Source organism: Lytechinus pictus, unplaced genomic scaffold (genome assembly GCF_037042905.1).
Source record: "Lytechinus pictus isolate F3 Inbred unplaced genomic scaffold, Lp3.0 scaffold_31, whole genome shotgun sequence".
NCBI classification, from domain to species: domain Eukaryota; kingdom Metazoa; phylum Echinodermata; class Echinoidea; order Temnopleuroida; family Toxopneustidae; genus Lytechinus; species Lytechinus pictus.
Window position 1 is genome coordinate 212,352 of NW_026974151.1, and position 11,139 is coordinate 223,490.

Genomic DNA, 11,139 nt, shown 5'->3' on the forward strand with positions numbered 1-11,139 from the left:
TTTTTTAGAAAAATATGAAATTAATATTTAAAAAAAAAGGTAAGAAAACAATCCCAGAAACTATCGATTTGGATGATGGTACCAAATTTAACGATTGTTGGCGCAAAATGAAGAAGAAAAAAAGGAATAGCTAGGCTCCTTGTTTGTTCCTGTTCCTATAGTATCTCTCTCATATTCTAGATGTGAAGGCCCGGGCACATACATGGATCACTTAAAGCATCCACTTATGACCTTCCTTTGTAATCACTTCTGATCTGCAGGACATACGAGCCATCTTGTCCAAACGGAGAGAGGGGGAGGAGCTTATAAAGGAGATGGAGGAAGGGTGCATCAGCTACAATTCACGAAAATTGATAGTGAACACATTGGTCTCACACCTGATAGAGACATATACAAAGTGGTAAGCTAAAATCCTGTGAGCAGAAAAAGGAAATGCTAGCGTATTTAGGTGTGCTATACTATGTGGTAGTTTATTTGCCTTACCAATTGACTCCAGTGATCAAATAGATGTCAAGGATTAAAAGTTTGACCACAGACACATACATACCATTTCAAAAGCAATCCCTTTCTCTTGTAGATGACACAAAAGTTAATTATCAACTTAACTGGTGCATTGCATACCAGAAATAACCAGACACTTGGTATAAAAATTATATACATGTAATCTTATCTAACAAATTTCACATAAATTTAATTTTTTTTACATTTTCATGGCATAATTGAAACTTGTGTGTTGATATTTAAACACAGCTTTTGAATTGTTTATCACATTTACATAATAAATACATGCAATGAGCTGACATTACATGTGTATTATGCAGGTGCTTAGAAATAGTTTGGTGTGATACATACACCTTGCACTGTTTGTCTGCTTTATTAAAGGATGGGAGTTTGGAATTACTAAAATCAGAAAATGGGTGGATCAAAATTTTGCTATATAAAGGATATTCTCAAAGCAGATCACCAATGATGCAGAAGTTCATCAGACTACAATTCAAAGCAGGGAATAATTTTACTTCCCAGATTTGATTAGAAATTTTTGGAGATGGGAAAATATTTTAAACAAATTATGTACAATCCCATGGAAAAAAAAATTGTGACACAAAGTAAATTTTGTGTAGCAGCCCTGCAAAAAAGCAAAGCAAATTGCGATGCGATACTAGGAAATTTATTCCCTGCAAAATATTGCATTTAATCTCTAATATATATAGCCTTTTAAAACAATATTCTTAAACATTCAATTTTCATTTTTCTAAAGGCCTAAAACAGAGCAAAAATTGGCAATGGCAAAATGCATTGTTACCCAGTTTCCTGCGTTGGACAATGATGATCATGATGCTTACGTAAGTTTTGAGTTCATTATATTAGTTTATGGCTAGATAAATTGTGTGTAACATTGTTGTTATTATAAAGATAGGATCACCCATTTACAAGCCATGTTCATCATTGACTTTAGGCTCATGATGACCAAGATAACCATTGTTTATACTTAATATCAGCTAATGCTAAATGACCCCCTGAACTCGTTATCTGCAGCAGGTTATTATTTACTCAACCAGACAAAAGTGGATGAAACTTGATACAACTGAAAGTCTAAATGCTTAAATAATTGAAAGGTTATTGTCTCAGATTGGGCGAGCCTTTATTAAGGTAAATCTGATTGACCGTACAGTTACCCCAAAGGGTAATACAAATTCTTATGTACAGTGATCTCTACTTCTAAAATTCAATAGTTTTGTTTCTTTTACATTAAAGTTGACCTGGTTCACTCCAGCAAGCCAAAACAAAACAAAAGATTCATCAGGTTACATTGAAATGCGGCTAAGGAACGTCAGATATCGTGATCCTGCCGGAACGCCAAAAGAAAGCAACAAGAAAGTGCAAGCAAACTTGCCTAATACAGAAGACCTGGATCTGTCGTCAGGTAAGGAAGAAATATAACAACTGAAAATTACATAACCTTAGTTAATTGGTCATGGAGATCTAATAGGGGTATTTGTGTCTGCCAGGGAAGCATACACAGAATTAGTCTCAAATAATACCCATGCATGTGTATAGTGGCTTTTAAAAAGTGGGTTTAAGCAATCATGCTGACACATTCAAGCGACATCTGAATATACAAATTAGTTGCGCTGTAACGAAAATGAGGCAATTTTTCGTATCGATCTGAATGATATTTTGGAGATCTGCGCCACAAGTTCCTTCCTTTTTTTTTCTGTACCCTTTTTGTTTGTACAAAATAGTGAAATCAGTCAAGAAATATTCAGGGAAGTGGTTAATTCTTGACATCTTAACAAATAAACTCCTAGTGCTTTAAGGCTTCACATGCTTCATCTATTCAGCACCATGCACATTACAGTGTATGAGCCTGGGATTGAGCGTGCATCATGCAGGCTGCGACGATTTTTTTTCTTCACTTGATTGCCTGGTCAGGCAAGCTTGGCCTTAAAACTGCTTGACCTTGCTAACAAGCCGCATAACAAAACGGTCTGTGCAAAGTTAAAAGTCAGAATATGTTTATGGTTTGTAACTATTCAAGACATGTATAATTTTTGGATGTGTGTAACTTAAGTGATAACATTGATGCAAGCTAACTTACGATTTGATATTAATCATTGTTGCCCAAACCAAAAAATGATTGCCCAGGGCAATCAGGCAACCTAATTGTCACAGCCTGCCCACATGTTTCATTTCCTGTGTTAATTTTTTACTGTCATCAGGTGAAATAGAACATTTGCTTGTGACTGTCATGACTTATAAATAAACTAAAAAGGCATAATGCATTAACTCCCTGAATTTATTTGCATATTTAGATAGAGATGAGGAAGTAGATGCAAAAATAAAGTGGCTTCAGGACCACAAAGAGCCAAGGCAACAAGTTCGATCATGGATGAGGGATACCTGTAAGGCGAGGGCAGGCTACATTAGAGACAATAAGGACAAACCTGTGCAAGAGCTTTTACTGTTATTTCCACGTTTAATTGACACAGAAGGAATGGTAAGTTTTCAATGGTACTGACTAGTAAAGTCTTCCTGCTTTTGCAGTAATTCCTGCTTTTTTAATTTATAATTGCCAGCTTGATCTTGCACTTTTATCTAATTTCAGCCCGTTTTGAAGGCTTTTAAAAGCCCAGATTCATTCACATTTTCAGGTTTTTCCTTCAGGCCAGCTTGCATTTCTAAGACGATGGCACAGTTCTGTAATGTGATGTGAAAAAAATAGGGGTGTCTACATAGGGTGGCAAAATATCACAGCTCTCACAGTTCACAACTTATACACTTTTTAGCTCCCTGCGTTCAATTTTTTTGCAGAGCCATTTTTTGACCAGTCAGCTTAGTAAATTATTCAATTTCATGTATATGTAATTCTTGTAGTTTCCACTTTAATAGAGCAAATAGAATGTACAAAACAGGTTTTCTTTATACTAATGACAAAACATAAAACTATTCGATTTTAACTTTGTCTTTATACAGGTTGAACAGGATTTCCGAATTTTTTTCCCACAATCAGCAGATAAGTTATTCCTCACATGGCCGAAATTTTGCAGACATGTCCTGAACTATGCTGAAAAGCAGGTGGATTGGAGGCTATACCTTAACTTCAAAGGTGCTGTTGAAACAGGTAAAATGGTGCTTATGTCTAACAGCTTCACTCTTCTTTCAAACTTCCCTTTTTGACGGGCAAATAATGAACATTTTATACAAATTCAGCCCATTTTGGACAGGCACTCTTTCAAAAATGAGGGGCAACTCCAAAATTCTAACTAAGGCCCTGCCTATAGTAGTGAATATGCAATTTGAAATCCATTCTACATGTATGTATTATAATAGCTTGGTGAAAACCTGATAAACCAGACTATAATTGTCCCATTTCAGTAAGTGGGGTTAATGTTAATGTTAATTAATTAGAGCGATGTGAACTATATCAACATTTTGTACGATTTGCAGTAATAGTAATAAACTACAAATATGTCTGGAAAAGTATTTGTTTCTTGTAAATATGAATATTATTATTAATTCATTTATTTTGTCGTACGAAAACTTGCTACCTTCATCATATCATTGCTGAGATGATAAAAGCCTTATATCTCAACAAAAAAAGTGAAATGTTCAGGAGAGCATAAATACATTAATTGCTTTCAATACAAGATTGCAGATCATGTTCATGTAAGTTGCAAGGTTCAGTAAGTTCATTGTACATGTAGGACATAATATTTGCAAATTGAAATGCAAAAGTTTGTCAGTACAAAATCTGAATTAATTAGCAACAAAGAAAAAAAATTTAAAGTCATTTTCATCAAAATTTGACATGCAGATCGATTTTTATCATCTCTACGCCAATATTGGGATCTTAAATTTATGCTACTGACATGTACAGTGATTTTAGTATTGAAGGATGAAAATTTTTGTAAAAATTTGCTATTTCAAGATAACTCTAATTTGACCTCTGCCAACATCATTCTCACCCACCTAAGACTATAATATAACCAATGATATTATAGTCTCATTCACTGGTGTTGAGTCGTATTTGATAACCACCTCTTTATCTCCAATTTGAAATTGTGTGATATGAATGGAGGACAAAGCCCGTGTTTGAAGCTGGGAAGGGGGTCTTAGTGAAAGGGTGGGTACGGGGATGTGTGGCCCGAATAGGGTCCTTTTTGGCCTCTCTTGTTTACCTATGGCCCCTTTTTTTAAAAAATCGGTGTACATATTAATTTTTGAGGAATTTCACTTTGGTTTACCGATATATTGTCAAAAAGTACTTATTTGCATTCCAATTTACTTGGTATTAAAAAACACTGATTAGTTTTAAAAAGGCCCCTTCCAAAAGCAACAAAAGTAAATGGTTAACACATGGGTTGCAAATTTGTATCTTCTCAGGTTTACTCATCAAAGGGTGGTTGTTGGAAATTTTGGGTCTTCGGGCTGCACATCTGTACTTAACTTTAATCTCAGGTTAGATGTGATAAAATGAGCACAAATTAATCTTAGTCTGTCCTGGAGTTTACTTCTCTGCAGGTGTTTTTGCCGTTGCTAATGTCACGTTTGCGGCGTCTGTACGCGCTTTCATATGCACTTGTTTGATTCACAACACGCTCCCATAACTGGTTGATGAGCAATTTACTGTTGCTATGCTGCGGCATAAATTGTTCGTGTACAGATGTGACTTTGATGTGAGTTTGAGAGAAAATAAACATTTGGATGAACTATAATTTAGAAACTTACAAATGTAGTTGTATCTTGTCTCCTATGTTTCAGATGAACAGGAGGTAAACTTATCTCTGCAGGTGTTGCCTATGCTGTTTCCACCGGGAAAGAAGAAAGGGGCAAAAGGGAGAAGTGGTTCTTCAACGATGGATGAAGCCCGCAAGGCATTCGTGCAGCGCAAAGAGGTGAGGAACAAATTTTATTCTTACTATTTGGCACACACTGTTTCAGACAGATCAAGCAGAAATTTAACAAATACCCAGAGCCTGCTATTAAAAGGACAGGACTGAGATTATTTTAGTGATATTACATAAAACACACAGTGGCTCATTGCAAAGGGTTGTAGCACCTGGGCAAAAAGTAGAAATTGCTCTCCTACAGTATATCTGGGGCACTCCTATGACTCCATGAAAGCCTAGACAAAAATATGACATTTTGTGAAAGAAACTGCAGTAAACTCCTTTCTGGATGGAATTTTTTATAGTAAAATTTAAATAATTTGACAAGCCCGCTATAGTGCTCTATAAGTTTGAGTCAGTTAAATCAGCTATATGACACACAAAAACTAAGCAATTGTGGCAGCAAGGGTATTTACACGTCTGAGACGCATTGTGTGTGTGTGTGTGTGTGTGGGTGAATTTTCGTCTTTTTTAACCCCCAAAATTTGACATTTGAAAACGTGGATCCGTCAAAAAAATCTGCAAACAGACGTGTTTATTTTGAATCTTCACAGAAAAAATAATCAGTTTTAAGGCTGGTGTCAACCTGTCAATGTTTGAAAAGTTTTTGCTCTGTAAATCAGCCTTAATTATTATTCCTAGTAAATGAGTGCGTTTGTAATCCTAATAGGAATATGAAGCTATCCATTATGAGACATTATATGACAGTGCATTTAGCATTTAGCGGTCAACACAGTGAAGCTACACATTGTAACTAAACGCGAACTGCTCTACTTGGTTTGGAATATTGTATGTTTGAATAGGGGTGTACATTTTTCAATAAATTTTTTTTTTTTTTTCGGGGGGGGGGGTGTTGACATCATCTTTGGTTTGAAAATTACTCAAATTTGTGACTGAGAATGAGAATAAAAGATAGAATTGATTGTTTTGCCTGTCATATATCGTCTCATAACGCAAGCGCGGATCCAGGATTTCTGTGGGGGGGGGGTTCAAACTGGGAAAATTTTCTGACAATAATTTGAAACCTGACAAGCAAAAAAAAAAAAAGAAAGAAAAAGCTTATCACTCCTTTTTGAAATCTGACAAGCAAAAAAAAAGTCTTTATCACTCCTTTTTGAAATCTTACAAGCAAAAAAAAAGAAGAAGGTTATCACTCCCTTTTTTTTCCCCGCTCGGCTCCCCCCCCCCCCCCCCCCCGTATCCGCGCCTGTCATAATGGATGGACGTACATTACAAATGATAGTACTGTTCCGTAAAGATTACTATAAAACCTGAGAAATTAATTTTTTTTTAGATTTCTTTGAAAACTGTTCTGGAGGAAAATATGTTTGAGAATTGAGTTCAACGAATATTGGCATGTATAGCTGCTGGCTGTATTTCCCTGCATTTATCAGAACTTAGTCTGGCATTCAGTATAGCCCTCCGCTTCACAACCCTCACTACATTTGCCTGTTTTACTAAGATTGAAATGATGCACTCAATATTCCCTCCTTCATTTGTGGATGGGTCTGCTATATCACTTGTCACCAATTTTATTTGTATTTCATATGCAGATTGGTACAAACATACCAGGCTTCTTGGACCAGAAGACTCAAACACAACCGTTTGTGTTAATTCTAGGTGAAATTGACAAACCAGAACAAGTGTCTGTTGTTGTGGAAAATAGCACCATCCCATGTACAAGTCTCCTGAAAGGAATTGATATATGCATGAAACTAGTGTATATCCTTGATATGGATTATGCTTGGCAATGTCAACATGTTTGGGACTTTCTGCAGAAGAATGTTTACAAACTTGGGCAGGTGAAAGGTAGAGGTACCTCAGTTCCAGCAGTAACACTTCTCAAAACCTATCTAGAAAACAAGGTAAAAGAATATTTAGGGAGGCATGTTTGTACAACACATTTAGGTGAATTTGTGTATTTAAGCCTAATGGATGTACCTATAGTGTTCTGATTTTTGTAGCTTTAAGAAGTGGTAATCTTTGATAGGTAAATAACTTGCATCATTTGTGAAGACAAATCCATGCACTCACAGTTAGTGATTTGTTGATACTTTCTTAACCAGACAGCAATTACAACCAACATCAAAGTAGGAGTGCATTGATTTGTCTAATTTTAATTTCAGTGCCACAATGTTTGGGATTTCTTAATTGCAAACGAATGTATACACACTGTGGCAGGGGAAAGGCAGATGTACCTCAGTGCCAGCAGTAACGCGTCTTGTAGAAAACAAAGTAGAAGAATGATATGAAAGTAGGCTTTTTCTTTTAAGAAATGAATGTTGTGCTACAAACACCACTTCTCAATATATTCAGGTATGCTGTAGGTGTGCATTTTGTATCTAACTGTGTATAATTTTACCAAATTTAGGTGTGCTGAAAATCGCACACCTCAAGACTATTTTAGGTGTGCTATCGAACTTGTACGCCTCAAATGAAAAAGCCTGATGAAAGTTTAAACTTCAACAAGTACTACATAAGTACGCTCACCTGGAACATTTTCACTAGTCCAACATAGTAGCGCAGTGATACCTGTCTAAAAACGGCAACCTCATCTGGTATAACATCATAAAAGATTACATCATGAAAACATTACAATGTTGCTCCACCTGGCCCCTTGGGTAAGAGAAAATTGAAAAGATGTACATATTGTTTTTTGTATGATGTCATACCAGTTGTAGACAGGTATCACAGCACATCTGTCTGCAGAAGATTAGCGTAAAACTTATTAACTAGTGTTGAAGTTCAAACTTCGTATTATGTTAAATATCACTACGTATGAATATCTACTCGTATATAAGATTATAAAAAGTGTAGGAAGGCATATCTTTTCGCAGCACATTTATGTGATTTATCTTTTAAAAACTAATGGATGCTTGTCAGTGCCAACATGTTTGGGATTTTTTACTGGGCAGGGAAAAGACAGCGGTACCTCAGTGCCAGTAGTAACAGCCTATATATAGAAACGAGGTAAAGAGGTTAAAGTGCGTAGCCTACTGGGTTGTATATATGTGTTAGGGTTTTTGTAGCTTTAGAAGTATTCATCATAAATAGGTAAATAACATGAAATAACAGAGAGAAATGTGGAGGCAAGCATATTGTGCAAATGCCAACATTTAAAGAAGGAGTGCAACCAAAAGTAACAAGTTTTGTTTACCAGCATAAGTAGACAAAACTTGTTTTCATTTGAAAATTGGGCTGGAAGTATTAAAGAAGCGAGTATTGGACCATTCTCATAACTGGCAAGTTCAAAAGAACAATTTTTTTTCTAAAAATCTCACAATATTGCTTGAAATTGTTGTACAGATGTATAGATACAGATTCATTTTTTTTTTCAGATTGGTCAAGTTCAGTGAATTAAGGGTGAAAATCAATCACAAAAGTCAACAATTTTCTTGTGCAATAATGTTCTTGCACCCAAACCCCTACTTGTGAAGTCAAGTGGGTAAGTCATTCAAGTTGTATTTTTAAGGAGGTAGGGCAACCAAAACAAAAATTTAGCATGTTTTATGCGCTGTCTCAAAATATCACCTCTTTTTTTTTAGAAAAATGAGATATGCATCTTAAAGCAAATTATCTGAAAACCTAAAAATGACATTGATATTCATATTCAGGCCAAATCAGTGATTTTTTTGAAAAAACTCACGTGATTTAAATTGTGATTTAAATCATGATTTAAATCGACATGATTTAAATCAAACAACCCTGGATGGGTTCTTCATGAGAAGTAGATTACAAATTTCTCAGGATGGCAATTGAAAGTTTACATTGCTCACACCAAAGAGAAACCATAAATTCTAAATTTAAAGACACTTTTAAAAATGCAGCTGTTGAATGCCAGTACATCAGGACTCAAACCAGAGAAACCGTTCGATTTTGTCGCCGCCTCAGAAAAAATATCTCAAACTTTTAACATTTTAACATTTAAAAAATGTTAACATTTTAACATTTAAAAAATGTTAACATTTTAACATTTAAAAAATGTTAAAATTTTAACATTAAAATTTATCATTTTAACATTTAAAAAATGCAAAATCTGGTTTTAGCTAATCTCAAGCATGTAACTTAATACAACCTATTCCTTTGTCCTTAAAGGGCAAGTCCACCACAACAAAAAGTTGATTTGAATAAAAAGAAAAATATCAAACCAGCATAACGCTGAAAATTTCATCAAAATTGGATTTAAAATAAGAAAGTTATGACATTTTAAAGTTTCGCATAATTTCACAAAACAGTTTTATGCACATCCTGGTCAGTATGCAAATGAGGGAACTGATGAGGTCATCCACTCGCTATTTCTTTTGTATTTTTATTATATGAAATATGAAATATCGTAATTTTTTTCTATATTACAAGTTTTAAAAGGGCTTGACTCCTTCCTGAACATGTGGGGAATCCACTTCTGCAACATACTGCGATTAAACAAAGAGCTCCCTTATTGACAAAACTACAAAATTTGAAAATATTCTATATTTCATATAATAAAATACAAAAGAAATAGTGAGTGGGTGACGTCATCGGTCCATGCTGATCAGGATGTGCATATAACTGTTTTGTGAAATTAAGCAAACTTTAAAATTTCATAACTTTCTTATTTCAAATCTGATTTTGATGAAATTTTCAGCGTTATGCTTGTTTAATTTTTTTCTTTTGATTCAAATGAAATTTTTGTTGGGGTCGACTTGCCCTTTAAAAGGAGATGTTAACCTAGAGCTGTGAATGCTTTGTATACCAGATTTAGCTCGAGAATTGCAAACCCTATTTTTGTGGAAACAAGTCTTACTATGAGAAAGCTTTACAATGGCTTAAAGGCATTGGTCAACATGGTGTTCAATTTTAAAAATCTGAGCTGCATGTTCTTACATGTATGCTATCAGGATGTCTATTGGAATAAAGAAATGAACTTGAGGGGGGGATGCTTGAAGTTTTATCATTTACAGAAAAAACTTTTAAAAATTGAATAACTTTAACTTATCATCCCATGACTACTGTGCAGGAATTATTGTCTTACGCTACATAATAAACATAATGTTCATAGATGTCTTGATAGTGAATATGTGACTTTCTTTTGTTTTTACTTATGTAATATACCTTTCTATAATTTGTTATGTTTTTTATATTGTTAATGTTATCAATTCCTGAATTTGGTGTTGCAATAAAATGTGTTATATGTGAAAGCTAACACTGATGATTCTCCTGTTTTCTTTATGTGTGTATGACAATGATTCTATTCATTTTGAACAGGATTCTATTCATTCTTGAATAGAAAGACTACTCATTCTTGAATAGGAATACTATTTAACTTTGAATAGGGTATATTCCAATTTAACAAGAGGATGAAACTGATTCTATTCATTTTTAATAGGATTCTATTCATTCTTGAATAGGAAAACTATTTAACTTTGAATAGAATACATATTCATTTATTTGAATAGATTTTCCTCTTCATTTTGAAGAGAACCTTGTAAGTGTCCCTCGGAAGAGGTTTTCTATTCATATCTGAATAGATTCTATTAAAAAATGAAGAGGTTTTTTTTAGAGTGTATAATTCTTGAAAAGAATATCCATGTTGTTCTGGATGAATAACAGAGAAATTTGTAACCAACTTCAGGGCGTCCCCGATTAAACCGTGATTTATTGGGGCTACCCCAATAGAAACGACAGCCGCTTATTTGTTCACATTCAAGAGTCAGAAGTGGTAGTATTAGTCCGAAAAAGAAAAAAAAATTCTCTAAAAATCAATATGCAA

The 11,139-nt window shown here is 34.5% G+C and overlaps 1 protein-coding gene and 1 long non-coding RNA gene across 2 annotated transcripts; both read left to right on the top strand.

Annotated features, from left to right (window-relative positions):
- Positions 1 to 255: 255 nt before the first annotated feature.
- LOC135158101 (uncharacterized) lies at positions 256 to 1,846 on the top strand. Its single transcript, XR_010296888.1, has 3 exons — positions 256 to 400; positions 1,259 to 1,343; positions 1,756 to 1,846. It is a non-coding gene; the product is annotated as an uncharacterized LOC135158101 (long non-coding RNA).
- A 1,341-nt stretch (positions 1,847 to 3,187) lies between these two features.
- On the top strand, positions 3,188 to 10,929 carry LOC135158102 (uncharacterized). Its single transcript, XM_064115387.1, has 4 exons — positions 3,188 to 3,205; positions 3,475 to 3,622; positions 5,263 to 5,396; positions 6,944 to 10,929. The coding sequence occupies exons 1-4, from the start codon at positions 3,188 to 3,190 to the stop codon at positions 7,343 to 7,345; spliced, it is 702 nt and encodes a 233-aa protein (XP_063971457.1). The 3' UTR covers positions 7,346 to 10,929.
- The last annotated feature ends 210 nt before the right edge of the window (positions 10,930 to 11,139 follow it).